This window comes from Atta colombica, unplaced genomic scaffold, assembly GCF_001594045.1.
Source record: "Atta colombica isolate Treedump-2 unplaced genomic scaffold, Acol1.0 scaffold374, whole genome shotgun sequence".
Taxonomy (NCBI): Eukaryota; Metazoa; Arthropoda; class Insecta; order Hymenoptera; family Formicidae; genus Atta; species Atta colombica.
The window spans coordinates 73859-91747 of NW_017259485.1; the positions used below are offsets into that span (position 1 = coordinate 73859).

Sequence of the window (17889 nt, forward strand, 5' to 3'; positions counted from 1 at the left end):
ACTATTGATCTCTCCAGATATAAATATATATTTTATTCCTATACTTATTTAAATTATATAATATGTTATTTTTAAATTATAGTATCTAAATTCAAAATAAATTCAAAATCTATTCACGTTTTAAGTTTAAACATGTTTAAAATAAATTATAGAAGTAACAAGAAACAAGTATCAAGAAAGAGAAGAAAAAAATCCGTAAAAAATATAAATATTTAAGATATTCTCAACAAAGTCTTATCGATGCCTTATAAGAAACTATTTTAAAAGGATGAGCTTATTAGTTATTTATTATTTACATGTTGCTTTGTTTCGTATGAAAATATGTGTTCAAAAATTTGATAAAAAGCATTATTCATTTGCAAAAGATCAGTAAACTCATAATCAAACTCAATATTGACGAATAAAACATTACAGTTTTATGATTAGAAATTTAGGGACACATACTGAGTAGATGTGCGAACACCGCGATTCCTGCTGAATAGAAATACGTACATTCGTTTACATTGCGTTTAATTCACGATTATTTATAACAAAAATCTTTAAAATGATGAATTTTTCATATTTAATATATTTTTTTTTCATATTTAATATATAATACATATAGCCATATAGTGATTACATTTTTTCGCTAATTATTACACAAAAGAATAAGTCAAATTTAAATCTCTGTTTTTGGTACAATTTGTCTTAAATGTAGAAATAGGAACATTCATCTTGTGAATATCTATAATACGTGATACTTAACAATTGAATTTTTCACTGGAATTTAAATTTCCAGATTCTATAAATAAAATGTCCGAGATACGCTTCGCAAACTAAATACTGAATTTCGTTAACAACTAACTAACAATCCTCTTTACGCGCTTTCGGCGCGTAAAGTATCGGCAATCTATAACGAGATACAGATATGCATAAAATGTTGCAGCGAACGTGATATTTAATTCACGCTGACTGTGTATATATTACGCTTCGATGGGCTGAAGTCTTTTTCAGTTGCACGCGCAGCGTTTTTTTGCGAGGGTGAATATTAAATTCTCGCGCACCAACGCGACGGGCTGAAATCTTTTCCAGCTACAACATTTTTCGCGAGTTCCTCTTTTTGGCATGCGGCGTGCACGCGACCCACGGCGAGGAACGGCGAGGAACGCGTGCTAGCCCTACGCGAGCGGCGACCCACGCGCTCGCGAGGCCGAGGGGAGCACACGGTCGGGTCAAAGAGGCCAAGATAAATTGCAATCTAATCCGCGGGAGTAAGCCGGGGCCAATTACGATTCGTTGTGCGTCCAGTGCGTCCACAGGAAGAGAGGAGTGGCGCCGTGCCTGGGGTACGACGCGGCGGCGTGATGTATACCTCCCGCCTTCGAGGCCTTGCGGCAAATGCCGATGGTAAAATCCGCGACTCTTCTTTTAAAACGCGCCGCCGAGGAAACGCGAACGGCGAAGATCTACGACATCGACCGATCAGGATCGACGACAACTCTTTATCGAGTGCCCGCTTATCGGAAAATCGTATCATTTTGTGCAAATTTGGATATTATTATGATTACCATTTTATATACATGTAATCTCTATTCATAATCCTTACATACAATAAATCAAATTATTATCGTTATTATTATTATTATTATTATTATTATTATTATTGTTGTTATTAAGTGAGAATTATTTCGAATTATTAGTAGATTATGTGTTATCATACATCATGGATCCATATAACACACTAATATTTATTTTTAAAAAATGACAAGATCATATAATATAAGAATCGGGAAATAAAGTAAAGTTGATGTACGAGAGATGTACGTAACATTAGAAACTTAATATCGATTAGATGAATCATGATAAAAAATTTAGAAATTTATTTTCAATGTAATATTTATTAACTTTAACATAGTAAAATTATGAAATAATATACATAGTGAGTATTTGAAATAATCATAGAGGAAGCTCTATAACTAGTTGAATGTATGTGTATGCATCAATGAAATTTATTCCATTTAATATACGTACACAGTAACGAAAATGTCTGTGTCAATTTTGAAGGTCTACTAACAAAATAATGATACACTGACTGAATTTCTTTCTGAAAACTCACAGATAGCGTTCCGCACGACGGCCTCGTTGAACCGCACACCGCGCAATTCAATCCGCTCCTGACGGAACATCGTGGCGCGGAAATAGTGGGGGATTCGAAGATTAGAGTTACTCCTCCGCAAGCCGAAACTTCAGTTTAGTTTACTAGCGGTTCTCGCCTCGAGTCGTATCCTCTGCCGCAGTCGGTACATGGAAACGTACGCGGCCGCCGAAAATTAAAAAAGAGGAACATCAGCGAGAGAAAAAAGAAAAAATAGCGAAACTCGCGCGAGTCACACAAAGCGATGATGTGAAGCGGCTGCGGCCGACACAAAGGAAAACAAAATCGCGAATCGAGAAGAAGAGACGTATTTTCACTCGTTCTTTCACACGTCGAGTCATTATTCGTTTCAACTGGAGGATCTGCAGACGGCACATAGAACGAAATTTTAATATGCGCTTGTGAAAAGCTTTGTCGAGGAAAGCTGCGAACAGGTGAGCGCTCGTCTGTCGATGCTTCGCGCGAAATATCAAAAATTGATGTTTATTTTTAACAATATAGATTAATTTTAATTTTGCTTTAACTTAATCGAGAAACACAATGCATTTTTTCATCGTATAGAATGCTTGCACTGAAAAAAAATTTACTAAATTTTAATAAATATTTATACTATTGAATACTATTAACTAAATATTTATTAAATGTAAACATATATTTATTTGGTAAAAGAACCATTCATTTGATTTAAGTATTATTTTTTTATTAAATAAATATTTATTTACTGTAAGTATATACGTTAAGTCAGTGCTATTAAAACAAATATTTATTAAAATTAAGTAAATTTTATTTAGTTTAATTGCTAGGATAAATTGTTAGAATTGTACCAATAAAACGCAGAATTTTTGGTAATTCATTAAAAGGAATTTAGAAGGAAAACATTCATTGTGTGCCGTAACCTTTACTCTTTATCTTTTTCTAGTTTTTAGAAGTAGAAAGAGATAAACAGTAAGTTAAACCGAGGTTAAAGTTAATCTACATTAATGGAATTAAATGGTCTCGAAACGATTTCTCGGTATCATTCGATCTTTTAGTACTTTACAGTAACTATAACTCGATAAATTTTTATACATATTCTATTTTCTCACATTACATTATGAACTTTTAAATTACATCCAATTATAATATATATGCGTTATTTTGAGAAATATTATAATTTATAAAACCTTTTTATAATTGGAAAATTTTAGTTTTACATTTATCTAAGTATTTTCCATGCGATAAAGAAAAACATTCAAAAATATTTGTTTAAGGTAGAGAACAAACATTTTGTAACGTTATAAATTCTACGATATAATTTTCTTTGCAAATATCGTTATGCAAAATTCATCTATTACGCGAGATGTCAAATTTCCCAATGCACGTGATGTATATATTAAATCAAAATGTTAAACACTTTCATACGCACGCGACGCGGATAAACGCGGATAGATGCCGAGAGATCGAAGGTCCTTTTATAAGACGTAAACTTCTCTAATCTTATATACATACATATATAAGCTATAATATCTATTGATACTGACACAGTTAGCCGCATATCGTATACATGACTCTACCAAGTTTTTTAAAATGTTATCACAGTACATATGCACGAATCTGTACTCATGTAAAAAAAGAGAATTGCAACTTTTTAAAAATCCTGCCATTATATGTAAATATTGATTATTAATTGAAACTTATCAATTAAAAAAAATAGCGTGTCATAAGCTTGATTTCTTCTTTCAAGTAATTCTGCATTCGTTAGATGTTCGCGTAATGCCTTCTTATTTTATATTCAACAATATTTATTCGAACCTAGAGAAAATTAGAGTTTATCGAAATATATATGCTATCGTATAATAAAGAATATATTTAATGTAGACTTTTTTAGATATTGTCACAGAGTTTGTTATGCTCTTGTTATGTCTAGTGATTATCGTTTTTTACTCAAGGCAATGCTCTGATAAGTATAATTAAGAGCCCTTCATTTCTTTAAATTCTTGAAATTTTTTGATATATCGATTAGAATTCCCTTCTCTTGAAAATAAATATTTAGAATGTACATATTTAGCATTTTAAAGTTTGAATTTTTTTTTCTCGCGTGATTTTTTACTGGAAAGTTTTTAATATGTATCATAAGTCGTACTAGCTTAATCTAATTTGAGACGTTATAAAGAAGTTGTGAAAAATATATTTGAAAAAATACGCGCGGCGCAAGATTAATAGTACATACCTTCAACAAAACCGTCTCGCCGGTACTAAATTACCCTCTGGCGAGACGCCAGAACGGTCGGTGTATCATCTCGTTTTAAAGAAATTAAATTTCGGATTTACGCGGATCTGCATTTAGGATGGAAAACGCGTCTTAACGAACGTAATGTCGTTTTCTTTTTAACACGTGTCTCGTGTGTTTATGAATAGATTTTAAAACGGATGCTGCACACCGCGGCCCGTCGCGCGTTTTTCTTCATGCGCCCGTACAAAGAGGTCGTTTCTTTCAAAAATTCTCCGAGGTTGTCTGTTTATATCTTTAACATCCCGTAGACTTCGATAAGATTCGTGTGTCCGAAATATTCTCGAGATAGCCTCGTTTTTCTAACGAATGAATGCTCGAATGCCAAAATTGAGCTCTTATTCCGAGACGATCACATAAAATTTTGACATTCTAAGTAATTAGATCTATTTTATATTGCTAAAAATTAATTTTTAATATAAAAAAGCATTTTAATAATAAATGTTAGTTTACTAGTAAGTACATGGCAAATTATTTTTTTATTTATAATTATTAATTTAACTGAATTATTTATAATTTATATAAAAATTAATAAATTAGTAACATAAGAATTCAATAATTTGACTAATCATAATGTTAAAAAAAATAACTATTTCTTCTCTACATCAGTTATTTTGTTTCACTTGGTCACTTGAAAGTCCACGATGTGATCCACGAAACGCTCTATTTTATATCTGGATGGTAAATTCACAGCTGTAGATATTTTGTTGCATAAGAAATAACTGTATCTGTAGTCATCCACTTTAATATTGTATTATATCTTCAAACGCCAACCGCGTTAAATGATCAAAGATGAGTGCAACGCAATCGTTCCACCAGTGATTCCTTCGCGTGAGATGCGTGCAGGCGGCAGATACGATTAGTAGACGCGAAATCGAAAGCATCACGTAGAGCAGGGTCGGATCTAAACGATAGGCAACATCACGATGTACGAGATGTATCAAGGACGTGCGAGAATTGTTTACCGCAGACAATAATTATGTAAACGCAATTTGACGACTCGGGAATTAACCGGGCTGCAAGGAGCAAGAATTATACATGTAGATTATACAAAATATAAGAGATCGCTGTAACAGATTTATGAAAATAGAATACGTGTTGTGAAAATATCACGAACGGATATAAATCTCGGAGATTAAAAATATTATTTTATATATCTATTCATAGATGTAGCGGAGAGAGAGGGGGGGGGGGGAGAGGGAGGCAGGGAAGTTGCTTGCCTCTCTTTCCTAAATTTTGGAAGGAAAACAATTATAGATATAAATTGTGAGAATTATTTTTACGATGAAAAATTGAACGTTTATTACCTAATTTGGCTCATACATTATTCGCTCAAGATCTCGAAGATTGACTTTATAAGTATATATTTTAATTACTGCCACATATGGATACGCGTTTAATTTTCTACCTTTATTAATTTCAACTATATTTTAAAGAACTCGGATGGACTCAGATCCGAAACATAAATAAGAAATTCTTTTATTTATAATTATATTTATTTTTATATTATAAATTAATTTTTTAGTGAAGTACTACGTTCGACTCTTTTTTGCGCTTCCTTTTTGATTATGTTGATTACTAAGAGTCCAATTAATATTTATTATTTTAATAAGTTTCGAAGATATTTTCCTCTCCTCCTCTGATTGAAATCCTGGATACATCCATGTATCTAAAGTGATAAAACTTTAAATCTTTCTTCAGTTGTGACTGAATTGAAGAAATTGATCATAGGTATTTTCTCGGTTTTCTTTGCTGCGCACTAAGCAGATTTTTCTGCTGTATTTACGAATATAATATTCACTGTCATTTAGCATTATTAAGATCATTCTATAAGATGCGTAAAAGCATCAAATTGTTAAATTACTAGACAATTTAATTCGTGATATTATTGCGGTAGTTTAGTAAAGTTTGCGTTTCAAGACCGAAAAATCACTTTGGCGCGCAGTTTAAAGGACTACATACGTATATATAAATTCATACAAAATTGTACAAGAATTTAAGATCCAGTCAGATTGTTTATTTCCTATCGATTGTGTTCTTGCATAAGAAGGCGTATGCAAAATGAGTTGGCTAATCTCCTGGAGATTTCCTATTTTTTTGTTTTGAATATGCTTTTTAGGTCCATTGCAGGTCCATGAATACTTTTGATCATAGCTTTATCATATATATTTTGGAAAGTGATACTAAACAATAATATGTCATCAATATGATAAATTAATAAAACTTAAATTAATTATTTAAAATATTGCATAATGTTGTAACAATGTTTTATAAAATATTACAATCTTTCAAAGTAATATTGCTACAATATTTCATACTGTACGATATATACGTATAAAATATAATATGTAAATAATATGTGCGAACACATGAAATTGTAAATGAATACTTGTACGTAAAATTTATTTATTCTGAAATCTTATATTACAATTAATAATAAATATATTTAAAGTATCTAAGTATTTTATTTTTCTAGTACTTGTACGTAGGTACATTTTTTTCAGAATACTTGTATCCGGATGCTGAGAAAAGCTAAAGTATCCCGTACAATATTAATAATATTAATGCTCTGCAGTGTGCTCGGTGTGCATGCAGTGTTTCTGCAGCGCCGATCCTGAGCGAGAGCTGAACTGCGTGCAACACGCTTTCATCGATCCGCTGGGATGCATCTGATTTAATAACGATCTCGACGATTTCACGACCCAATTTCGCGGCACAAAAGGGAGTGAATCGCCACGCGATTAGACGTGTAGCATCTTTTTCGCGCGGCTTAATCCGCTAATCGAGATAGATCCCCTCGTTTTCTGACGCTCGGAGAATGGAATACGAGAATCTCTCGTGCAATATTCCTGAATGCATTTCGAGCTAGACTTCTCTCTGGAAATCCGAGACGGTTCCAGTACGATCCGCTCTGACGTGAAAAATTATTTACGCGATAATAAGATTCCAAGCGCGTATCGTCGCTGATCGCTCGCGCGTGTCTGCTCTCATGGAAACGAAAGCGTTTTGAGAGACAATCAAGCCATCGAGCGGTGCGCGATTCGTTAATCCGTTAATGTACCATGCCATTCCCAGAAAGGTAAATCATTGTGAAAGCGGCGGGCACATCCGCGCTATCAAAGTCCTCGCATCCGGTAAAAGTTCACGTGCGTTCATCCGTTTCTTTTTTCAAACTCTCGGAATTTACCACGAGGTTAACGGCTCATCCTCCCATCGACGCCAATGTTCGAACCCTTAATTGTGTCCCGGTGACGTGCAAGTAGAGTGATCAACTCTTAATTAGTCAATTTCGAAATTATCATTCTTAAAATCTCGGGACATAATAAAAAAATCGGAATTTTTTCATTAGTATAATATAATTGGATTACAAAAACACCTTATAATATTATTATTAACTAAATACATTTAAATTAAATGTATATTTACATATAGCTATAGTGTAAGTAAAATATTTATTTACTAATACAATTAAAAAGTAATCAAACAATTTACTATTGCAAGTTAATCATGATTAACTTAAACTGAGATTGGAGAGAAAGAAATCCTTAGGCTCAGTTTTTTATTTGCTAATTAACTTATGGTTATGACAATAAATTGTATTTTTCTATCTATAGTTATAATAATCATTAAACTGATTTTATAATGAATAACTTTTTAAAATTATGAAACAATTATTTTAATATTATTATTATTATTATTACCTATATAATTATATATATTATGATATATTATGATATATTATTATATTATTAATCATAGCTAGAAAAACACAATTTTTACATTGTATCTTATATTTGTACATACATTATTATCAAGTTAAGTGAGATTAAGTCTTAAATTTAAAAACAAGTTAACCAGATAATGAAAAGTCGGGCCTTAATAATATTTACGTTAAAATATTTACAATATAGTTATGTTGATTTATATGATAAATCGGGACAAATGGCGCCACGCCTAGAATTCTCTCACAGGACATACTATTCGAAACGTTTGTTCACCTTATGTGCAAGTACGAAATAAAATGATTGTAAATGAAAACTGAATAAATCTTATTGAAAGAAAAAGAGTTCCCCTCGGAAGACAGACCACGACATTGTACCTCATTTTCGCGACGTTGCCTCGTTGTCTTCTGTGGAGGACAAATCGCGCAAGCGAGTGTCCTCACAAAGAAATGGCGACGAACGAAGAAAGAGAGAAAAAAAGCGATCGCATTCTGTCATTCAATGCAAAACAGGTGATTCACCAACCGCCGTCGCATTTGCGTCTGATGAGACGCGGGGACATTTTTGAAAATAATAATTCATCTCTTCCTTTTGCAGACACGTCGGTTGAGAGAATAAAGGACCGAAGGACGGGAAGATAAAGGCTGGAAGGACGGGACGACCAACAAGACACGAGAATGAGATACAAGGTGAGACGCGGCGTGCTTCCTCATCCGAGTAATGTTAAAGGAGACAAACGTGTCGATAGAGACGAGGATAAGCCAGATTTAGGCGAGCTATTGTGCCCGGCCGTTTCATCAAGAATTCCATTAAAATTCAGCCGACTATTCCTTAGCCAATTTGATGCCGACTTTTCTTCTCTCGCTAGAATGTAAAATCCACGGATTTATTTATCTTGTAAATACATGCGCGATTCAGCGATTTTTCAAGATTTTTCTGCAACGTCGTTACTGTCATATGATACAAAAAAATTTTTTTTTTATATTTAAAAAGAAAATAAGATGTAATTTATATTCTTTGATTATTTCTTCCTAATAAATCACAATCGTCACAGAAATCCGATTTTTCAAACTACAGGCGTTGCGCAAACGCTTCGCTCCATTCGTGGAATTACATCGTGAATAAAAATTAAATAAATTAATCAAATTAATTAATGATTTCATTTAATTAAGTAATTAAATAAAGAAGTAGAATTAATTAATTAATTAAATTCAATTTATCCAGTTTTTCAATAAGTTTGAACAAAGACAAGTTTCTTAGGAAGCGGACAGATTTTGCGCTTTTTTTGCTATATGATTTGATTTGAAAAGTATAATATACGTTTTTTAATTATTGATACTTGGAAAGATTCTTATTGTCAGTATTGTAGTATATTATTGTAAAAAAATTTGACATTTTCATTTGATTTATAAATTAACAAAAATGGAATATTTTAATAGTTATATGTCAAAGAGAATAAGTAATATCTTTTTCTTTTGTTTCGAGAAAATTTTATTTTACCGAATATTTGCTCGATGGAATAATTATTCGTGGCATGTGCAAAGACGCAGATCGGTGAGGGATCGCGCAGTAAAGTGGTCGACAGATAAAATCGTCTCCGAATCAAAGAGCAGAGTATTTGAAATTTGATGCAAATCGTACATGTTCAAGTATTAACGGTCTCGTTTCATATTCGTTTCGCGTCGGAGGAAACCAATGCGCAATTGGAAGTGTGATTTATTTAAATTTATTTCCAACTAATGAATAAACGTCGGAAGGTTGTCTTGCTTCATCGACGACGCGGATCTTTGTTTACGAGAGAGAGAGACATTTGTCCCCGTCGAGAATAACAAATTAAGAACTTAACTCGCGGAATTCATTCAACGCAACTATCGGACTTGAAAGAAAGAGTTCAGTAAAACTTGACTTGATACGTCAAAACATACATGACATAATTATAGAAGTATCGATCGTAATTTGCAAATACGACACTTCATCATTCCACCTGTATTAACAGTTTCCTTTTTGATCTTTTGTCTCACTTTGCCATCAGCATCCGCGGTATATCTCGTTTTTCTCGACGGCACATAGATGTGCCGATCTCTACATAAAACATAAGGCATCTACGCATCTAAATTGTTTTATCACCGCGTACTGTGGACAAGGTGGGGCGATCCAATCTGCGCAAACAGTTGCGACTTGTTTTACGCTTATTTTTATGTCATGAATGGAAATCGATCGAAGTGCTCGCGCGATGCTAATTCACAAAACAACATCTTCGAAATACAATCGTAATTTAAATGAAAGTGCATTCATTCGATCATTTTTTGGTAAAGAATCAAAATCTTGAATCATTTTTTAATAATTTTTTATCACAGTGCAAAATGATGATTGTAACTTTTCCAATTTTGATCTTTATCAAAGAAAAGAAATCAGACGAATATATTTTTGTCAAAATGGAATTTAATTAATGGAGGTTAATTAAAATATAAAAAATGCATTAAAAGTGGAAATTATTTTAAGAATTTTCTTTAATTTTTCGATTTTTAATGAACTTGCAACTACCATTATTCCAGATATTTGAAACTTTATCGTTAGATATTAACAAATAAATTTTATTTCTGCGCGATTGTGGATTTTCGACCTGCAATCGATCAATCGATTTTTTCTTCGATTAAATCCAATTAAGAGGAAAAAGTAAACTGCCGTGTTCGATTATACTTCGTTAGAAATCACAAGTAGTCGAACATTGCTGCAGCCAATTCTGGTTTTCTTACTTGACAGAAAAAGAGGTCAATCGCGTGCAGGTGAAGGATAATTAAAATAAGACTAGTTGCTAACATCGAATATCACTTGATATTATTCGTGCTTGAGGCAGATAAAGCGATGCCATTTACGGCGATTATCTATTATCCCCTTTTGCGACATGATTACGCAGTTCACGCATTTTTTCTTTGTTTTTTTTAATCGAATGGTTTCTCCAATTAGAAATGATTATAAATCGCTGCAGGTAAAAAATGTACTATCGAAAACTGAGATTGAACTATGATTTCGACGCTACTAGCTTTTTAAATGTTTGGACAAATAGTTCGGATCATTTTATCAAGTTCTTTTTCACATAAACGATCACGTTTATCCTCTGTTTCTTCCACTCTGTGATTCGTTCGTCTTGTCTAATCGGCTCGTCCGCTATCTATGCGCGATACGGGTCGCAACTCGCACATTGCCTCCGTATTCCGGCGAGATCGTCACAGAAGCGATTCTTCGATGGTGCAAAATAAGGCTGAAGAAGTGGAACGTGCGGACACGATTCGCGAGCGAGCGACCGGCAAGTTGAGATTCGCTCGAGAAATTTTAATCAATGGCAAGAAGAGCACTTGAAGCGAATTCCACGAAGCCCTTCCCCGGAAGCTCGTTAAGCGTTTACGGCTTGCATGTCTCAATCGCAGCGTCAGAAATATATCAAATATCAGCTTAAGTTAACTTATGTACAAACGGATTATCATTATTCTCTGTTTTCGCTGGAAACTACTTACTGTGTACTAGTCTAGCTACTAATCTATCAAGATCTGCGAAAACCGGGACTTCGATACTTACAATCTAGCGTGATCAGAACTGAAAAAAAAGTCTGACTACATTAATTAGAATTCTGGTTGAAAATGGATAAATCGGATTTTTCTGGTTGAATCTATTATATTAATTAAGAGAAATAAAGCTATTTTCACAAGAGAAAGCGAATCTTAGCGTGCCGAAATCTTTTCGATCTTGAAACGCAATCATGAGCAGAACTAAAATAATAACATTACATATATATTAAACTGACAAGCAATTTAATCATTTTTTTATGATAAATAAGATTCTTAGATTAGCATCTTAAATTATTAAATTATTAATAAAATCTTTCTAAGATGGCTATTTACATTAAAAATGATTAAATTGCTTCTTAATTTAATATGTAACATTATTACTTTAATTCTATTCATGATTGCGCTTCAAGATCAAAAAGCTTTCTTAATAAAAACTGTAAATAATTTATAGCGAAAGATATTAGCCGAAATCTAAACCTGGATCTCCCGCGCATATTCCGTGTTGAACTATTACAATTCTAGTTGAGATAGAGTAGAACTAGAATTTCTATTGATACAATCAGAATTTTCTGATTTGTTTATTTTCAACTTGTAATTTTTCTCAGTGAGGGGGATTCATGAAGTTCTACAAGCTTTTGCGAAAGTAAAAAGATTTACAGAATACTTCGAAGTCGGGGGAACGAGATCGAGAATAATTTCAACGAACGCTCGCGTATAAGTAAAAGAGACGGAGAAAAAAATGATATCGTGAAGTACGGTCGTTGATGCCAGAAGTCACTGACCACCTTTACTACCATAATTGTATTATCAAGTAATAGGGCAATAATGGGTTTCAAGCATCAACAGTCAGGCATTTACGATCTCCTTACATTCGTGTCGCTGATAGAATCCTCTCAATGGAGCATTCAGACGCTCCACTTGCGAAATATCAAAACGCGCGAGACTATGTATGGACCCCATATGTGTCAGTCACTTTTGAAGGTAGCCTACTGGGCATCATCTTCCCCTGGAGATCTACATTTTGCAGTAATCGATTAAAAAATAATTTTGCCGCTTGTTAGGTTCATCGTTATTCGTTGGATAAAAATCGCGAATAATATTAAAAATAATTATCGCGCTTTCTCTAGCATCGTTGAAGGATTCTTGATCTTAAAGTTCCTCGAGTAAAAATTTGAACACCGTCTATCACACATATTTTCAGATAATTGAAATGATTTAAATGTCTATGGTTTAATTAATATCTATGCAATTTAATAGTACAAAAATGGATTTAATTCAATTCATATAAATATTATTATTATCATCATAACAAGTAAGATAAAATAAATAATAGTAAAATGTAATATTTGCAATTTGTCCGAAACATATGATGGATCAAATAAATATTTAAACAGCGCCTAAACTCTCTTTCTCTATCTAATTTGTTTTAATTTTGAAAAGCGCTACTTTTCAATGTGATATCATCTTGATATAAACATATTAAATGTATCTTTTCGTGGAGTAACTAAACGAATGAAATATTACGGCACGGTTCATGTTGTATCTTTTTGCGTGAGGAAACGATCTAAGAAAAATACACTCTCCTCTCAGAACAGACTATGAACATAAACGAGAATAATGAGTCGAGACGTCCGTCGTAAAAATCTCTTTACGAAGGAGATTCTTAAGACAACGACATAAACTGGCAAAATTTCTAAATTGAGCCGTTTATTTTGGAGTGACACAAATTACAAATATTTGAGCGTACAATTAATTTACGCGTATGCATAAACTAGCGTTGGAATTTGAGAAGCTTCTCTAATGCTCGTTTCCACCAATGTAAAAGTTCAACTTCAATCTCAATTTAACTTATACTTTTCATCTTTTTTTTAGTTCTGATATCCATTTGATTTACCGATGTAGATTAATTTAAATCTCAGTTCAATTAATTCTTCATCTTTTTTTAGTTCTAAGAATTATAAAAGGATGAAGAATAAATTAAACCAAGATTATTAAAGATCAACATTTGTATAAATTGGCATTAATAAGTAAGTCTATGGTTAAGCTTTCGCTTTGCATTTTTTTTATTTTCATGAATCGTATAATTTCGTTGAAATGATACGGAAAAAAGATTGAATTATGTGCGCCGGGTTCTAGTTGTTTATCGCTTCGCTGTCGCATCAATTGCAGAAAGGATATATTAACGTGACGTAAAGTATTAATTACGCGATATCCCGCAACGAGACAAAGGTGAGGGAGGCCGACGCGAAGCATTATCCCGTCGAGAGATAATTGGCGATGCATTAGTAAAATCAGTCATCGTCTTGCCTGCAGTGATTGCATCTAAGAACGACGGGAAGAGGAATTCTTCGCGATGCGTGAACGTGAGCCAGTTCAGCGAGTACTTCCTCTATCGAGACAAATTGCGATACCATCAGCAATCTGTCGCGAAACTCAATGTCAGACGCGGTGTGCTAATTGCTCAGTTGATGGAAAGAAGAGAATTTACATCCTCAGTCTTTTGGCTCGACATTAAAATCTTACGTCACACAAGGACAACATCGTTTCGGAAGTAATGTTGGTCGGATGATTACTAATTACTGGACCGCAAGGACGCGAATCGGAAGTGGATGATGAGGCCGATGACAATTACCGACTAGGCCATCTGCGAATGACCATCTGAATGGAAAACATTTATCGTGATGAATGTCATTTTCATATATCCTTCTTAAATTTCTATGATTTTTTTCCGCACTACCATGATGCGATAAAGAATTCTCGTAACGACGATTGAACATGAGGGGTAATGGGGACAAAAGCGAAATAGACATTCTATGATCATGCATTACTGCCTGCGTTAAATACGATCATTAAAAATTAAATTAATTGTCTCATTATGACGAGGGGAATAGGAAGAGGAGATATATATATATATATCGCGATTGTAATAAAGGTCATATGTACTCTTTTCGAAAGAAGACTTTATACTAATTTTTCTTTTTATAACAATTGAATCTCTACATTATAAAATAATGAATGAAAAGATATAAATTCAATATCTAGATTCACGATCTATTACAGTTGATATTAATCGATTGTTAAATGCACAAATGGCTCTTTTCCACTTAGACTCAGAATCTAGATTAAAGGGAAGAAGAGAAATAAACAGAGAGAATAACTAGAAATAACTTGGATTCACGGCGCAACATTATTATTACATAGAATCGATCTGTTTACTCGAACAGAGGAAAAGGAAACTAGAATAAAACAGATATACGATTGCATAAGTTCGTATGGTTTACTTGATAGACAGATGTGAGAGAGAGAGAGAGAGAGAGAGAGAGAGAGAGAGAGAGAGAGAAAAGACAAGAAAAAGGCGCCAGCGTTTCTCGCATCAAGTCTGCTGATTCGATAGATTGAAGTATATAATGGAAACGTTGTCGAAGTCGGACACCCGCCAATGTGTCTGTACAACACGTGGAAAATCAGATTCTCGCATCTCGAGTAAACATGAAGCTAGCTGTGTAATTTCCCGAGAGCTTAAGACCGATTTCAGCAACGTCAAACAACATTAATCATGTTTATCTAAATTCTTTATCTACTATTGTGATTAATTACATGATCCAGAAAGAATCAGTTAAATTATAGCGGAAAGCTATTAATCTACGTAAAATCTGTCTTGAGAAAAGAAGAGGTACTTTCTCAATTCTTGAAAATTTCTTTTAGATCCAGTATCTTCTGATTTAATATGCTCTCAATCTTAGAGAAGTGCATAATCTTAGAAATCTTGCAAAATTATATTATTCAAGTTAATAATGCGATATAATAGTGTAATAAAAGAAAACCTTGCAAATGTAGATATTAAAGGTACATTGCATGCATTAATTACAAAACGATAAAAAATGTAATCGTTAGAATCATCGGCAGTGAAAGGATTAATAAAGTAATGCGAAATGAAAGGAGGTGCCTTAGAAACGTGCTTATTAATGAAAATAATCAGAAAAGACAGAAGAAAGCCAGAGACGTACTGCTTCATATTGGAGTCGGCTATGTCAACTTTATACTTTATTAATTTTAAGTTAAGTGTTTTTTTCTAACAATCTAAAAATCTATGATGAAATACACGAGGAACATTTAATCGGCCATAATTAATCAAAGTTGGTGAAGCGGAATGATTTAGGAATTAGGTCGTCTTAAATCCTTATTTGTTTCGGATGAGTCATTAAAATTTTTGATTTATCAATATTATAAGAGTAATTTAGAAATAAGTGGTAAATACTGAATTTAAGTTGATTAATTCTTGTTTTACTACTACAGATGTTAAAAAAGGTTATTTTTCATGAAAATATTTAAAAAGTTGTCTGGTATTATTAAAAATAGAAAAGCAAAATGTTGTTATGTCAATTAACTCCAAAGTGATTTTAATCAACTTTATCTTCTAACATTTAATTTATTATTCCGGCAGTACAGTAAGGCAATGATATAAAAAATGATATAAAATATCTCCTCGACCCAATAGAATTTTTGTACGGAAAGACAATACGTTTTATGAGATCGTTCTTTCCGACCTGTTTCACGCACGCCGTAATTACACGGCGGGAAAGAGTAACTATACTACTGGTTTAAATCGGCGAGATATCATCATCCGTCGCGGCGTTAAAACCGTATGATCGATACACTCACCTTGCCCCAGAATCGACGGGATTAAGCTTAGTCATTATTTTCCTCGTGCCCAATATCCTGCCAGGCGATCCTCATCCTATTAAATCCGAAACCGTCGAAATCGCGACAATGACATGGAAAATCAATGAAAAAACGATCTTACGTAAGAGCCAAACGCGGAATTAAACATCGAAGCGTACGAGAAACGCTATTGTTTGGACGCACATCGTTCGCACATAGATCTATCAGCATTCCTCCAGTTTAAGTATACTCTATTTTTAAGTACACTTTGTCATTGTTCATCAACACCGTTAGAAAACGAGTTGAAGAAATTATTTATCACTAATAAAATAGAGAAAATAAATTAAATTTTGCTATGTTAATAGACACTAACTACTATTTTTATTAAAATCGAATCAGTATTTTTAACAGATACATTTTAATAGATAAATAATATTAAAAATCTTTTCTGCAACTTTTTAGATCTTGATTTATTTCTAAATCTTAAAAATTTTCTATAAGAATTTTTCAGTAGAATTTTTATTCTCTGCTTAGAATGCAATTCAAGAAAATCGAGTTATTTGTTTTCCATGAATTCGCTCTCGTAGAGTCACTTCAAGGTCCCTGCAAACTTATGCGAGATGCATCTGTTTTAATTGCACTTTGATCTCTCACATTTTCATGGCACGAAGCGCAGAAATCGAGTCATAAGATATTGCTTCTTTTTGTTAGATCAAAGTAAGTTGCGCTAACGTTTCGTTACTTCGGAGTTAAATATAATGTTGCAGATGCAACGACAGACATATTCTTCAATTCATTCTTCACAGCATGCTCGTTAGCATTAATAGAATAAAATGAAGAAATAGAGTCAGTCAGTTATTATGAAATATATGTTTATTATTTTTCTTTTGAAGGTGAACGACCCGGAGGATAATGAGAGAGACATGGTAGAGAACGCGAAAGGAAACTCGGATGTCTCGTGGTAATAAGGATTCTCTTTATTTATAAAGAATCAATTAAAAAAGAAATCATTTTCTTACTTCTTACTTTTCTTATTTTAGATTACTTGCTATTAGTTGCTTATACTATAATACTTTTTAAAAACGTGTCTATTAAATATATAATCACCTTTAAATACTATTTTGCGTCTTTGTGAATCTTTCAAAGGTTTTAAAACTTAATGAAATAATTACTTGTTTAAATTTTTCTTTTTTTCTTCTCTTACAGTTACGTATTTGTCATATAAAATAATTTTGCTGATTTGTATTTCAAGTATGTATATATATCAATGTTAAAAATGCAACCTCCGAACTACCGACTAGAAAAGTTTTGAATGATTTTCTACAAATATTTCTTTTAAAATTTTTCTGTGTCTAATAATCTTTCCGTGTAGAAATTTAATACAAAAAAGTTAATAATGATAAATTATTTATTTTGAGTATTAAAGGTACTAATCAGCAATTAAATTTTTATAACAATTTCTTATGCATTTTGACAAAAAATTCAACAGTAGTCATAAAATATTAATTATTGATTTTTATATATATATATATATAT

The 17889-nt window shown here is 32.7% G+C and overlaps 1 protein-coding gene across 2 annotated transcripts in view; it reads left to right on the top strand.

Annotated features, from left to right (window-relative positions):
- The first annotated feature begins 2246 nt into the window (after positions 1-2246).
- The window catches only part of LOC108690828 (endothelin-converting enzyme 1-like), a 23612-nt gene continuing 7969 nt past the window's right edge, over positions 2247-17889 (top strand). Inside the window, exons 1-3 of one of the 2 annotated variants that reach the window (XM_018198330.1) lie at positions 2247-2568; positions 8723-8814; positions 17247-17314. In XM_018198330.1, the coding sequence (XP_018053819.1) occupies positions 8803-8814; positions 17247-17314 (80 nt within the window). In that variant the 5' untranslated portion in view covers positions 2247-2568; positions 8723-8802. The remainder of the gene's footprint in view (positions 2569-8722; positions 8815-17246; positions 17315-17889) is intronic. The other variant, XM_018198332.1, reaches the window with a different exon arrangement.